At 38.6% G+C, this 16,242-nt stretch overlaps 2 protein-coding genes across 2 annotated transcripts; one reads left to right on the plus strand and one right to left on the minus strand.

Annotated features, from left to right (window-relative positions):
- The first annotated feature begins 2,523 nt into the window (after positions 1-2,523).
- On the plus strand, positions 2,524-3,564 carry LOC121443667 (hemogen-like). The gene has a single exon (XM_041645478.1). It carries the CDS (start codon positions 2,524-2,526, stop codon positions 3,562-3,564), a length of 1,041 nt encoding a protein of 346 aa, XP_041501412.1.
- A 1,372-nt stretch (positions 3,565-4,936) lies between these two features.
- LOC121443656 (60S ribosomal protein L7a-like) lies at positions 4,937-5,765 on the minus strand. The gene has a single exon (XM_041645472.1). The coding sequence runs from the start codon at positions 5,763-5,765 to the stop codon at positions 4,965-4,967; it is 801 nt and encodes a 266-aa protein (XP_041501406.1). The 3' UTR covers positions 4,937-4,964.
- Between the last annotated feature and the right edge of the window lie 10,477 nt (positions 5,766-16,242).

A 16,242-nucleotide genomic window follows, 5' to 3' on the forward strand; every position in this document is an offset into this window, starting at 1 on the left:
GAGTACAGTCATAGATTAAAATGAGTAAAGAAAAACAGGCCACATAAAGATGGAAAATTTACAGAGAGTCTGGAATATGTATATTATTATTATTTCTTTGAATTTTTTTTGACTGGTAAGGAGCTAAGTACAGAGAGACATTTCATTGTATGGGCTGCTAAGCTAAACCAGCATGTATTTTTTTTTTTTTTTGATTTTCGAGACAGGGTTTCTCTGTAGCTTTTGGTTCCAGTCCTGGAATTAGCTCTTGTAGACCAGGCTGGCCTCGAACTCACAGAGATCTGCCTGCCTCTGCCTCCCGAGTGCTGGGATTAAAAACCAGTATGTATATTATAAAAGTATCTTGACATCAGAATTTGGGTCTAAGGGTATGTTGATTTAGAAAAAGGGTTCTTCTTTTGTTTCTACTGAAGATGACAACCTATAGATTGCTTCCAGACCAATATGGGTTTATGGAACAAGGCCCCCAGAAAGGTTACTTTGAACACCCCCACAAAGAAAATACTTCACCCAATAAACAGCATGAATCAGTTTGGAGAAGCTACATTCATATTCCCAAATATTGTTTGTAACTGTTTGTTTACATTTAAAGTGGGATATGCTATAGAGATTTGCATTGGTATAGATCTTGGGTTATTGTTACACATTTAAGGTCCATTTTGTTATATATATATATATATATACATATATATATATATGTATATATATGCTCTTGATTAAGATATTGTGTTTGTGTAGTTCACTTAAAAGTGCAATGCATATTAAGAAATATAGGTTAATAGATAGTCATCTATAATAGTCAAGATTATAGTCATGTTAGTTAGATTTTTCTAGATATATAAAGATATAATTCAGTTAGTTAGGTATTCTCCAAATATTTCAGAGACCTTCAGAATATGATATTTAAATGTTTTAATAACTTAGGACTTTTCATGACAGTGAGACACGTCTGATCCTGCTTCCTGTTGAAGTATATAATCTACTTCAAGAGGAAGATGAGCATTGAAATGGCTCCTTATGGAGTTTTTTTTAGATGCATTGTACATGCATTATCCACAGAGAAATGACTGCTGTACTTGCCTAAAGGGGAGATGATCCTTAGACCTTTCTGTATCATGAAAGAGTCTGGGAGACATTCTGTAGGATACAGAAATAAGTGACTGTTAAACTGTCAATATAGGCAGATGTGTCTTTGAAATTTTCTGCTTCATGGAAAAGTCAGTTGGATACTATGAGCCTGTAGGCTGAGGATGGATGCCTCAACAGTACAAAAATTGTTTGTGTGACTGTCCTTGCAGTGAGATGTCTCTGTCCATTCTAGAGTTTTGGAAGTTGCTTTCAATGTCCTTCCTGTTTACTTAGGTAATATCATATCCTTCTGGAGTTGAAGAATTTATAGTGATAGTTAAAGTTTTCCTTAGTTATGATAAATGATAAAGTAGGTATAATTATTGTAACTGTAATTCTTGCTTGATAACTGTTTTGTTATATGTAATTTTACTATGTTAAAATTAAAGGCTCCCTTTTTGTTTAAACAGAAGAGGGGAAATGGTGTGAGAGATCCTTCTGTCTATGTGTTGATTTATTGGTTGATGAATAAAGAACTGGCTTGGCCTATAGCATGGGAGGAGGAAGGCAGGTTCTGAGGGATGCCATGGACCTGAAGGAGGGAGATGTGCTAAAACTTTGCTGGTAGGCCATGATTTCGTGGTGATGCACAGATTAATAGAAATGGGTTATATTAATATCTAAGAGTTAGCTAATAAGAGGGTAGAGCTAATCGGCTCTACCAAGAGGTGATTTTATTAATATAGTTTCTTTTGATGATTTCAGGGCTAAGGGTCTAGGAAACAACAAGTGGCCTCCTCCAACAATAGACGTCTCAGAAAGAAAGAAGCAAAGATTATCAGAGTTACTTACAAATAATAGGAACCTAGTTTGCTTGTCTTAAGCAGAACCAAAACCAAAACCCTATTTAAAGTTTGGGCTACCTAACTTCCCTAGGAGATTATAAGAACAGTTTTGAACAAATTTGAAGGAAAATAAGATAAAGTCATCTTTGAAGCCCAAAGTTGATCTGTCAAGGATACTATTACTCAAATTGATGTTGCCATCTTTTTTTGCATACTTCTGTTTTGGTACAGGGGAAATTGGGAGGCTTACAAGCTACAAGACTATGATGCTACAACCCTGAACTGGAGTAAACTACTGTACTGTGGGTAGAGATTCTTAGATAGGGAGGTATACATTGTTTCCCACGACAGTTTTTTACGTTAATTTTGCTTCACTGACTAAAAAGGTATCAGTAAGATAGTTCAGATAGTATGAATTACCATTGTGAGCTCATAAGATGGCTAATATGTCATCACCACATCAACATTCCTAGCATCACCATCAAAGGTGATTCTACTTAGAAACATTCCCTACCTGTAGAGATAGACATAGGGGAGAGAACTGACTATTCCAGTGCTTTTAGGCTGTCTGTGGTAGTCAGAGAAAGTACGGCGAAGATTCTATGGAAAGATGGACTTGGGGAAGGTGCAATCTCATATGAAGCACTTCCAAACACCTGACACCCATGCAAAAGAGATCCATGCTTCAGATGTCATTGGATCTTGGTGTTTACGAAACAGAGAACAACTCAAGAAAAGAAAAGATGAAGCCCAAAAGAAGCTAATGGTACGATGGCACCTTGGAGAACGGAAGAAAAATAAAAGGCAGAGATCAAGGAACGTAAATCAAAGAGGTCAAAAGAGACAACAAGATTTAGAAGAAAAGCCTAAGGCTCTAATACAAATAGAAGAGGAAACTCAGGTGGCACCTGCCCAGAAAGAAACCCAGAACTCTGGAATGGAAGCCCTTACATATTTAGGCTCTTCTCCACAAAATGTGCCTGAAGAATATTATTTAGAAACACACCAAGAAAGCCTTACCTATGGGGAGGATTTGGCTTGCTACCAGGATATAGCAGTATGGAATGACTTTTCTGAAACAGATCAATATTTGACTGGAGACCTCTATCCTAAATTGTGCCAAGAAATAGCTGAAATTCAAGAACATTCTTCAATAGTATGTGATATGACTGAACCTGAAGCCCTCTCTCTTAAAACATGTGAAGAGACAATGTTTCCCAAAACCCCACCCTGTATCATATCTGAAGATGCAACTGAAAGTCCTCAGTGTTCAACATCTAAATCAGATGTGCTTGAAGACTCTGCTAACAACACATGCCAAAAATCACAAGGACCAGACAAATTCATTTTTGAACCAGATTCAGAAACAACTATGACTGAAGGCTTCTTCACCAATCTTGAAGAAATAGCCATGTCTAAAGGTGTTTCCCCCAAAGCACAAGAATCAGTTGGACCACAATATCTTTCACATGAAATATACAAAGCAATTATTACACATTATGGACTCATCCAAGAAACATCTCTCACTAAAGAAGATTCATTTGAAATATGTCAAGACATTTGTGTAGCTGATAAATATTCACATGAAGTCTATCAGAAATTGCCTGGGAATGAAGACCTCTCTGCTGAAACATGTAAGAACATTGATTGAACTGATGACTGCCTCATAGATCAAAGTCAAGAAATATGTATATTCCAAGGCCAGGAACTTAATCCACACCAGAAAGTTAAAGAACACTTAAGATTTTCAAGAAATGAATGAAAAAGCCAATATATAACCAGAAATATGAGAAATTCCATTTATTCCTCAAAATGTTTGTCCAGAAAATATCTAGATTTATGCTTTGTTTTTACAATAATTCCATCATAAAATTATATTCCAACAGAATATATATCTTAATATCTTTGTATGTACGGTTTCCCCAAGCTGTTGTAGCAAACTCTGGAACTTTTGTTAGTATTTTAACTAGCATTTTTGCCATTTATAGAACATACCTGAGAAAACTACATTTTAAGTTCCTAATAGATAAACAATATTTTCTTAGTGTTTGTCCATGCATGTGTAGGTGCTATGCTGTATGCAAATATGTATATGTGTATATGGCAGAGGGAAATGGAAGGGAAAAACATAAGGAGTTTCTTCTTCTCTTAAAATGATATTAATGAGCAGGCTAAAAATATTTAGTACTTATCTAACTTTATCACTGTCCATATCTGAACTTAATTAAGCAAGTCTATAGCAAATTTTATCATGAGAGTATTGACTATGATGCTAAATCACACTCTGTGAAAGACCTTCCACTGATGAGAATACACAGGATTGACTGTTATCTCATACACTGACCATCCTCTGCTCATATTCTACCCTTTGGTGCAACAATCACAACCACAGTTATAGCACAGATCTCTGTTACTTGATTTGGAAATTGGCAAAAATGATCTCTTGATGATTGAATCATGGTAACTGAGGGTTAATGACTTACAAAATAAAAGGGCAGTTATATAAAACAGTCATGAAATAATTGATAAGATATCCAAATTACAAATTGTAGGACATACTGCTTAATTTCAAAAATAATAAGTCTATGAAATTATAAAATTGTCTATTCCACCATCAGTGAAAGCTATAAACAAAAAGCATTGATTGTAGTGGGACTCATCTTAGAACTGAGAATTATATGCATTTAAAAATGTTTTTATTTTGTATTTTTTTTAATTTAATTTTTTTTATTGAGAAAAGAAGAAAAAAACATAAACAAAAAACAAGTTTCCACCTCATCCCAGCCTCCCATTTCCCTCCCCCTCTCCAGTCCACAGAGCAGTCCGGGTTCCCTGCCCTGTGGTAAGTCCTAGGTCCTCCCCCCTCCGTCCATATCTAGGAAGGTGAACATCCAAACTGGCTAGGCTCCCACAAAGCCGGGGTTTTGATCCTACTTATTTTGTATTTTTAATGGCTACCTCTAGAGAATGATGTTTTATTCCACCGCTTCATTTTTTTTTTAGATGGAAGTTTTATAATTATATTTATGTACAGAAAACTCAGCAGTACATTTAACCCAGTTTAGTGGCGAGTTCTTTGGCCTTTGCCTTTTCCAGCTTGGCAATTCGAGCCACAGATTTAGGACCCAGGACGTTGCCTCCCCTGTGGCGGCGGATCTCATCATATCTGTCGTTGTAATTGGTCCTAATAGCTTCCACCAGCTTGGCCAGAGCACCCTTGTCTTCCGAGTTAACCTGTGTGAAGGCAACAGTGGTGCACGTCTTCCTATGGACCAGCCGCCCCAGCCTGGCCTTTCCCTTGATGATGCAGTAGGGGACCCCCATCTTGCGACACAGAGCAGGCAGGAAGACCACCAGCTCAATGGGGTCTACGTCGTGGGCAATCACCACCAGCTGAGCCTTCTTGTTCTCTACCAAAGTGGTGACTGTATTGACGCCCGCTCGAAGGACAGGTGGTCTCTTAGTCGGGACATCCCCTTTGCCGGCAGCTTTCTTCTCAGCACGGGCCAGCAGCCTCTGCTTCTTTTCCTGCTTGGTCTCTGGCCTGTACTTGTGGGCAAGCTTAAGCAACTGGGTAGCTGTTTGCCGGGCCAGGGCTTGGGTGAACTGGTTAATGGCTGGAGGAACTTTGAGCCGCTTATAGAGGATGGCCCTCGGCTGCTGCAGCCTAATGTAGCGGGGCCATTTGACGAAGTGCGTGAGATCTCTCTTGGGCTGGATGTCCTGCCCAATGCCGAAGTTCTTAGGCCTCTTCTCAAACAAAGGATTCACCACCTTCTTTGCCTCCTGCTTCTTCACGACGGCGGGGGCTGGGGCCACCTTCTTCCCCTTGGCCTTCTTTCCCTTGGGCATCTTGCCGGGCTGGAGGAGAGAGAGCCACTGCTTCATTTTTTATTTCTATTATTGTACACATTTCAAACACATGAATAAATACTAATGTAGATGAAACTCCAAAGGTTCATTCTGGTTATGCCTACAACACACACATAGCTGAATTGTATATACACTTGTGTATCATATGTCTTAAAAGTACAGTAATCACTTTATAATTATATTTATCCAAACACTGTAATGAATATACTTTAAAAGCAATACCAACCCTTTGCCAAACACTGTAGTAGGCTCTCATCTTGTAACAGCATGTAGATTAAACTATTACTACATAAGCCTTTTCTTTTATCCATGTATTACAAGAGTGAAAAAATAATTAAAATTACATTTTGTTTCTATACTGGGTTCTTTGTTCACCTTTTGTTGTTAATAACAGTGCCACAAAGTGTTAAGTTATTTTTACTTAAGAATTATTTTGGCTCTCTGTGATCCACTGTGGAGAGGCCCACATCTGGTGATGGCCTCTTCCTGAGAGGTCCTAAGTAAACTCAAATGAGAGACAGGGAATTCATTGAAGTTTTCTTCCTTCTGCAAAAATACCAAATAGTCAATTATGTGAACCATACCCTGAGGATTTTATTTAATTCTGACCACCTCCCATAAACAACTTATTTCAGTGAAAGAAAATGTTCATACAATATATCCTGATTTTATTTTTCCGTTCTCCCTACAACTCTCATAACCTCCTACCTCCTACCCAATTCCATGCCAGTTCTCTTTTCTTGAAACACAAGCAAACAAACAAAAATAAAAACAAACAAGCATCCCTCAGCCAAATCAAATCAGAGAAATGGGAAATAAAATACATAAGAAAATACTAATAAACAAAAAAAATGCCCAAACAATTGCAAAATTGGATAAAAGTCTACAAAAATATCATTGAATTCATTTTGTGTTGACCAAGTACTCATGGGCATGTGATCTACCTTGAAATGTGGTAAATAAATCCAGTGAAACTCCATTGCCACTGGATGTCAGTTATGAATAGCTCTCTTGTTAGAGATAGGAGCCCATTCCATGTTTTCCCTCTCAGTGCTGGAAACCCATCTGGCTTTAGCCTGCACAGGCCCTGTGTATAGAAATGGACACCTCTTAGGAAAGTTGGTATATCTATGGACATGTTAAATGATCTGAGGATTAATTATACCCTTAATAAATGATGAATCTAAATATCTCAGAATACCTTCCCTTGATGTAGTTGTTTGAAGCTTCTAACCACTAAGCCGGCCACCTTTTTTGAACTTTAAAAGTGTCTTCTTTTTCCTACTGTATATCTCTTCTTTTTTTTTTTTTTTTTTGGTTTTTCAAGACAGGGTTTCTCTGTGGTTTTGGAGTCTGTCCTGGAACTAGCTCTTGTAGACCAGGCTGGTCTTGAACTCACAGAGATCCGCCTGCCTCTGCCTCCCGAGTGCTGGGATTAAAGGCGTGTGCCACCACCGCCCGGCTTGTATATCTCTTCTTAGGATACCAACTGAAATCTAGACAGTTTGGTCATTCACCATCTTTCTGAAGACACTGTACCACCTGAAATATACATTCACAGAATCATCTGTGTATAGACTGATATCACTGAGCCATCCTGATTTCTTAGACACTAATTCAAAAGGCAGGACTTTCCTTATTCCTCTGTCATATATCTTCTCCCAGTAGCTTTCTAGATTAAAACTTCCTTGTCCTATTGCTTTTCTGTCATAAAACAGTCTTTGAGCATCCTTTTGAGTGTGTTTTTAAATTCTTATCAACAAGACTAAGAATCAACAAAATGGAATCCAGATTCTCCAGTAACAATGATGGGCCTTTCCCACTGTTGTCCTCTCTCTGCAAGCCCAAGGCCTTTCCCTCACTTCTCTCTAATAGTTCTCAATAAAAAGAAATTGGCAGGGAAAAGGGAAGTCTCTGTAGACAGTGGGATGGGCTGTTTTGTGTATATGCTTTAATCAAATTATGGTATCTCTGGATTTAGAAGTTTTCCATGTTTGGGGGGAGTCTATCTGCTTGTGTCCCAGAACAAGATATTTAACAGGTACACATGGCTAGTTAAAGTAAAACAAGAGACTTTATTAAGGAATTATTTACTACCAAAAGAAAAAGTGTTACAGAGCAGGGATAAAGTTTAGGTGCTCAATATCATTCCTCTACACTGATGGAGGCTTTTTTCATCGGCTTTTATAGTCATTTGCAGTATCAATTTTCTGCCTACTGTTAGGTCACATGCAGTTCTACATAAAACTTCATGCATAGCATGTCTCATTAGTATCTTAAGTCTTCCACAAAAGAGTGTGCATTTTAGTAGTAGTGCATTTTAGCCATAGGCCATTTTCAGACTTTTTAAAAATTCTTTTAATTTTTATTGATTCTTTGTGGGCTTCACATTGGCATCCTGATTCCACTTATTTCCCTATCCCCTTGCAACTATCATTGCCCTTGCAAACTCCCTACCAAAACTGAAAAGAAAAACAAAACAAAACAAATAAGCAAAGAGAAAAATAAAAATGAAGAAAGAATCTCAGTGTGGAAGCTGGACTGTGGTTCTGTAAGTAACACAGTTTACCGTTCAGTCCATTCATCTTTACTTGTAAGTGATCACTGCTATGAGACATTGATCTGGGCAGAGATGACTAACTGCTGCTACACTATCAATAATGGGCTCTTGGTGTGGGACAATTCTGTATTCTGTCAATTATGTTTTAAATAAACACTGATTAGCCAGTAGCCAGGTGGGAAATATAGATGGGGCAACCAGACAGGAAGTAGAGGTGGAGCAATGAAACAGGAGAATTCTGGGAAGGAGGAAGCCCATTCCTCCCCAGTCCTGTCGAGACACTGAAGAAGCAGGATGTGACCTACCCCGCTGAAAAAGGTACCAAGCCAGGTTGCTAACATAGATAAGAATAATGGGTTAATATAAGTTATAATAGTTAATAAGAAGCCTGAGCTAATGGGCCCATCAGTTTATAACTTATGTAGACTTCTGTGTGATTCTTTGGGGCTAAACAGCTGTAGGAACTGAGCAGGACAGAAACCCCAACAAGCAGGCCCTCATGTTACAGGCTCTCACTGTAGCTCCTGTTAGATATTCTGTCTTCCTGTGCCATGGCAATCCTGCAGTTTTAGATCTATAGGTTAGTCTCTTTCACATGCTTCAACCGTTGGTAAATGAGGTGGATGTTGTGGTGGGCCACCTCATAGTTCTGGTTTACAGCATGGGTGGTAACTGGGTTAGACAGTTGACCAGTTTTCTCTTATTGTTACTACATGGACAAGTTCTTCAGTACTGCCTTGGCTAGCTCACCCAATGCAGCTTGCAGGAAGGGTTAGAGCCAGTTCTTCTCTCAGGTCCTCAGTTCTATCTCACCCACACACCACCAGGGCCAGCTCTACTCTTTTGCCCAGGTGAAGTGCAAGATCCTCTCTCCTGATTGCTATAGGGTTACACAAGTGAGATGAGTCAGTAAACCTGCTCTTACACCCTGAGGGCTGGCACAACTGCAGCCCAGACAACAGGGTTAGATCTAGGGTGCTGGCCAGGTAGGGTGCAGGGCCTGCTCTCCTGTGTGCTGCAGCTGTTGAAAGACAGGGCTAGTTCTCCCACTCTCATGATACCAGGTTCAGCTCTCTTGCCTGCCGTATGTAGAAGTCAGGCACCATTATGGTGAGCAAATATAGAACAGGGAAATGGAAGAGAGAGAGGGAGAGGTAGAAAAACTCATGGTCTAGAGAGAGAGGCAGATCTGAAGAAATGAAGGTAGTGAGAAATAGACTGACTTGATTTGAGTCCAAGGTGATTGATGTCTGGTCTTGGGCTATTGCCAAGGACGAAGTCTTGGTCTGAGGCCCAGAAGTAGCCAAGGAGACCTGTGTTGGTGTCTGTTGCTCCTGTCATAACTGAGGCCCATGCAAAGACTTGTAGTCCCAGGTTACTGCCTTGAGTTATGTAGGTGTCCAAGGACCACATTGATGTTGAGTGGGCCATGATGAGATCTGAGTGGCTTGAGTTCTCACCTGGGGCCATGTTGACATCCAGGTACAGGCTGCTGCTGAGGACCACACCTGGGTCCATTTTATCACAAGCATTGTCTGTATTAATATCCAGTGGCCCATTGTGCCACTAAAGGCCACACAGATACCCAAGGTCTAGGCTGCAGTCAGAAACCATGTTGGTGACCTAGGGCTGTGATGCTGACCGGCCATGCCTATTTGAGTGATCAACACTGTAATCTAGGGCCATGGTGTCATACAAATTAGAGCTGCTGCTGAGAACCATGTCTGGGTCCATGACCCTATTGCAGGCAGGATCTGTGTTGATGTCTATAGCTCCTGATAACATTAAAGGCCATGCTGATGTCAGGGGTCTGGGCTACTTGATGACATATTGGTGTCTGAGTGCCATGCCTCACAAGGGCCGTGCTAATCTGAGTGGCCTGCACTGTTACTCTGGGCCATGGCGTCACCTGAATCAGGACTGTTTCTGAGGGCCATGTCTAGGTCCATGGCCATACAGCACCCAGGGTCTGAGCTAATTAATGTCTGTAGTTCTGTTATCACTAAGTGCCAAGTGGATGCCTTCAGTCTGGTCAGCCACCTGAAAACATGTTGCTAGCAGAGTGCCATGTTGCCACCAGGGCCATACTGAACTATGTGACCTGTGCTGTCACTGGGGCCACAGTGACACCTTCTAGGCTTGAGTTGCTTCTTAGTGCCATATCTGGGTTCATGATCCTGTTGCAGCTGGGGTCTGTGTTGATGTCCATATCTAGTATAATCACAAGAGGTCATAGAAACCATGCATGTTGAAGTCTGAGGGCTGGGTTGAGCTGACCCTGACCCTTTACTGGCCCTGGGATAGCTGTCCCTGCCCCTTTCTGGATACTGCAGTATGAGAGCTAACCTTAATACTTAGAAAAGAGCTTACCCCTTCACTTGGAAAAGACAGTCCTACCCTTTGCCATGGGCATGTACCTCACCTGGGTAGCACTTTACAGCTGACCCTGCTGGATTAGGCACAGGTGAGCTGGCCCTGGGGGTATGCAAGCAGGAGAGTTGACCATGTGTCCCATCATTTTCCATGTAGTAGCATGGGTGAGAGAAAGATGCCTTCCTTCCTCACTTTCAAATGTATTGCAGTGCCTCCCCACCTAGGTCAAGCCAGTTCAAATGAGTTACTACCAATGGTTTAAGCATTCATCTTTGCCATGGGGTTTTCTAATATGACAATTTTGTGATTTTAGAGTGTAAAGCCTTTTAGATCTTACTCTTTAACTAATTCTTCTGCCTTAAATGGCAACCAAAGATCTATCACTGATGTTCACTGTAAGATACCTTGTTATCCCCATTTAGTTCCTGTATCCAATGACTCCATATTGAGGACTTACTTATATTATCAGTTGTCATTAAAATTTCTCTTATCCTACTGGTAATGTGTCATTTATCTCTGTTTTTTTTTCAAGTACTTATTTTTGTCTTTGATGCAGATTTGCTTTGGCTTGCTTCTGGAATACTGTTATATAATTATAAGTTTGTGGATACCACCAAATTTAGGGAAATTTCAAGTATTAAATTCAAATACTCTCTAGCCTCATTGCCTCCTCTTTTGGTTCTATTAAGCAGTTAGATATTTATATATTTAAAGAACATGATGGCTGGACCACTCCCTAATAACAAACTGTTCATAAAGCCAAGGAACTGGAAGTTGAAGGCATGTCACCAAGATCCCAGTCATATGTTTTGATGCTCTTTCTTTACTATGATCAGAATTTCTTATCTTTGTCATACTAAGGCATAGACTCTACGCTTTATGATTGAGACCATTTAATTCTTCTTTTGTTATGTTTGTAACTTTGTTCAGTATATGAACTTTTGCATCTATGTGTGAGATATATCACTTTCTTCATTTTAGACAAACTCTATGCCTTAAGTCACACAATCATTTTCTGTGTATCTTGTCTTCTGACACTCATATTAAACTTTTTCTTTTATTTAGACTTCTTTTTTTTCCAATTTGAATCCCCTTGATTTCTTTTTGTTGTCTTACTGCTATTGCTAAAACTTTAAGAACTGTGTTGAAGACATATGAAGAGAGTGGACAGCCTTTTCTTGTTCCTTCTTTTAGAAGAATTGCTTTCAGTTTCTCTCTATTTAATTTGATGTTGGCTGTAGGCTTGCTGTATATCGCTTTTATTAAATTTATATATGTTCTTTGTATCCTTGATCCCTCCAAGACCTTTATCATAAAGGGGTTTTGGATTTTGTCAAATGCTGTTTCAGCATCTAATGAAATGATCATATGTTTTTTTCTTTCATTTTATTTATATGATGGATTACATTGATAGATTTCTGTACGTTGAACCAGCCCTGAATCACTGGGATGAAGCCAACTTGATCATGGTGGATGATTTTTTTGATATGTTCATGGATTCGGTTTGCCAGTATTTTAAGTATTTTTCACCCATGTTCATGAGTGATATTGGTCCATAATTTTCTTTCTTGGTTGTGTCTTTGTGTGGTTTAGGTGTCAAGGTAACTGTAGCCTCATAAAAAGACTTTGGCAATGTCTCTTCTGTTTCTATTGTGTGGAACTATTGAGGAGTATAGGTATTAGGTCTTCTTGGAAGTTCTGGTAGAATTCTGCCTTAAAACCATCTGGCCCTCGGGGGGTTTTATGGAGGTTTTTGATGACAGCTCCTGTATCTCAGCAGTTTATAGGTCTATTTAAATTGCTCACCTGGTCTTAATTTAATTTTGGTACATGGTATATATTTAAAAAATTGTTTATTTCCTTTACATTTTCCAATTTTGTGGAGCACAGGGTTTTTTATTGATTTTTATTGAGCTCTACATTTCTCTCTGCTCCCCTCCCTGTTTCTCCCCTCCCGTGAAACCCTCCCAAAGGTCCCCATGCTCCCAATTTACTCTGGAGACCTTGTCTTTTTCTACTTCCAATGTGGATTAGATCTATGTAAGACTCTCTTAGTGTCCTCTTTGTTGTCTAAGGTCTCTGGGATTGTGATTTGTAAGCTGGTTTTCTTTGCTTTATGTTTAAAAACCACTTATGAGTGAGTACATGTGATAATTGTCTTTCTGTTTCTGGGTTACATCTCTCAAAATAATGTTTTCTAGCTCCATGCATTTTCCTGCAGAATTCAAGATGTTTTTTTTTTCTTTTTCTGCTGTGTAGTAGTCTATTATAAAAATGTACCACATTTTCCTTATGCATTCTTCGGTTGAAGGGCATTTAGGTTGTTTTCTGGGTTCTGGCTATGCCAAACAATGCTGCTAACATAGGTGGGAACATGTCCTTGTGGCATGATTGAGCATCCTTTGGATATATACCCAAAAGTGGTATTACTGGGTCTTGAGAAAGGTTGTTTCCTAATTTTCTGAGAAATCACCACATCAGCTTCCAAAGGGGCTGTACCAGTTTGCATTCCCACCAGCAACTCTGTTTTTCAAAACACCTGGTGACTTTTGAGTTAACACTAAAACATTAAGTCCAAAGTAAGTAGAAGGCACTGCCTTATTACTCTAAGAGACTTAATATGATTTTCTTTTAGTGTGGAACTTATTGGAAAATCAAAGACCAAGCTAACTGTTTGCACTACTAAAACTTCTAAAAATCCATTTATTAATCATTTATCTTAGTGTCTGTGCTGCTGGGGTTATATTTAGGAAGTGGTATCCTGTGCCAATGTGTTCAAATGTACTTCCTACTTTCCCCTCTATAAGATTCAGTTTGGCTGGCTTTATGTTGAAGACTTTGATCCAATTGGACTTGAGTTTCATGCATGGTGGTAGATATGGGTCTATTTTCATTTTTCTACATGTTGATATCCAGTTTTGCCAGCACCATTTGTTAAATATGCTTTCTTTTTTCATTTTTTGCTTCTTTGTCAAAAATCAGGTCTTCGATGGTGTTTGGATTAACATCCAGGTCTTCGATTTGGTTTCCTTAGTCCTCCTGTTTGTTCTTATGCCAATGCCAGGCTGTTTTCAGTATTGTAGCTCTGTAGTAGAGTTGGAAGTCAGGGATTGTGATGCCTCCATAAGTTCTTTTATTGTACAGGATTGTTTTGTCTATCCTGATTTTTTGCTTTTCCGTATGAAGTTGAGTACTGTTTTGCCGAGGCCTGTGAAGATTTTTGCTGGGATTTTGATGGTCATTGCATTGAATCTGTAGATTGCTTTTGGTAAGATTGCCATTTTTACTATGGTAATTGTGCCTACCCAAGAGCATGAGAGATCTTTCCACTTTCTGTTGTCTTCTTCAATTTCTTTCTTCAAAGTTTTAAAGTTCTTGTCATACAAGTTTTCCACTTCTTTGTTTAGAGTTACTCCAAGATATTTCATGCTATTTGTGGCTATTGTGAAGGGTGATGTTTCTCTGATTTCTTTCCCTTTATCACCTGTGCACAGGAGTGCTACTGTTTTTTTTTTTTGAGTTAATATTGTATCCTGATACATTACTGAAAGTGTTTATGAGTTGTAGAAGTTCCTTGGTAGAATTTTTGGGATAGCTTATGTAAGCTATCATATCACCAGCAAACAGTGAGAGTTTGACTTCTTTTTCGAATTGTATCTCCTTGATCACCTTTTATTGTCTTCTTGCTCTAGCTAGGACCTCAAGAACTATACTGATTAGATATAGAGAGAGTGGACAACCTTTTATTGTTCCTGATTTTAGTGGAACCGCTGGGAGTTTCTCTCCATTTAGTTTAATGTTGGCTTGCTGTATATTGCCTTTATTATGTTTAGGTTTGTTTCTTGTGTCCCTAATCCCTGATCAGTTTGGGCAAGGGTTTGTCTATCTTGTTGATTTTCTCAAAGAACCAGCTCTTTGTTTCATTGATTCTTTGTAATTTTTTTTGTTTCTATTTTGTTGATTTTAGCCCTTAATTTGATTACTTCCTGACTTCTACTCCTCTTGTGTGAGTGTGCTTCTTTTTGTTCAAGAGCTTTCAGGTGTGCTGTTCAGTCACTAATGTGAGCTTTCTCTGTTTTCTTTATGTGGGCACTTAGTGCTATGAACTTTCCTCTTTGCATTGCTTTTGTAGTGTCCTATAGGTTTGGATATGTTTTGCCTTCATTTTCATTGAATTCAAGGAAATCTTTAATTACTTTCTTATTTCTTCCTTGACCCAGAAGTGGTCCAGTAGTTCATTGTTCAATTTATATAAGTTTGTAGGCTTTCTGAGAGTAGTTTGTTGTTAATTTCTAGCTAATCCATGATGATCCGATAAGACACAGGGGATTACTCCAATTGTTTTTTGTATCAGTGGAGGTTTGCTTTGTTACTGAGTATGTAATCAATTTTAGAGAAGGTTCCCTGAGGTGCTGAGAAGAAGGTGTGTTTTTTTTTTCTGTTTGGGTAAAATGTTCTACAGATGTCTCTTAAGTCCATTTGATTCATGACATCTGTTAGTTTTCTTATTTCCCTGTAAATTTTCTGTCTATTTGACCTGTTTATTGGTGCAATTAGAATGTTGAAGTCTCCTATTATTAGTGTGTGGGGTTTGATTGGCAATGTAATTTTTGTAATATTTCTTTTACATATGTGGGTGCTCTTGTATTAGGGGAATAGATGTTCAGGATTGAGACTGTATCTTGTTGAATTGCTCCTGTTATGAGCATAAAGTGTCCTTCTCCACCTTTTCTGACTAATTTTAGTTTGAAATGAATTTTCTTAGATATTAGATAGAGTTGTGGCAATAAATGTGGCTACAGCCAGTACCTCTGCCATGAGGCTGGAATCTCAGAAAGCTAAAAATAGGCTAGATCTAGCTGTCAAAGCCATAGCTTTAATCCTACCCATATTGCTGAGCAAATTAAAGACTCATGTGGTCATAAAAAGAGAGATATACAGTAAAGAGAGATTCAAAGATGAAGAAAACTTCTAAATGGTTTACAGTGTGTTAAAAATATATGCAGGCTAAAAGTTAATGTCCTTAAAATAAAAAGGAAAGAAAGAGAATAGTTGGGTGTGTGGCACATACCTTTAATTCCAACACTTGGAAGACAGAGATGGGCAGACCTTGGTGTGTTCAAGGACAGCCTGATCTACAGAGGGAATTCCCAGACAGCCAAAGATACACAGAGAAACTATCTCAAAAAGCCAAAAATTAAAAGTAAAAATAAAAGAAATAGAGGTTAAAATAAAGCCAAGTAAAGATGAAAAATACACAGAGAGTCAGGATATTGTATGTTATTATGCTCTCTTTAAATTGTTTGAATGCTGAGGAAGGAGTAACAAATGCTAAAAGATATTTGCTTATAAATTCTGATGAATTAATCCACGATAGGTATTTTGAGAATACCTTGACTTCAAAATTGAAGTCAAAAGATATGTTACCTTGGAAAAGAGGTTTTGCTTTTTCTTTCCACAGAAAATGAGAAGCTATGGATTCATTCTGAGTTAAGAAAAAAATCAGGTTTGATCAAGAAAGAT

This window comes from Microtus oregoni, unplaced genomic scaffold (assembly GCF_018167655.1).
Source record: "Microtus oregoni isolate MIOR12 unplaced genomic scaffold, Mior012 000111F_ref0000342, whole genome shotgun sequence".
In the NCBI taxonomy this organism is placed as follows: domain Eukaryota; kingdom Metazoa; phylum Chordata; class Mammalia; order Rodentia; family Cricetidae; genus Microtus; species Microtus oregoni.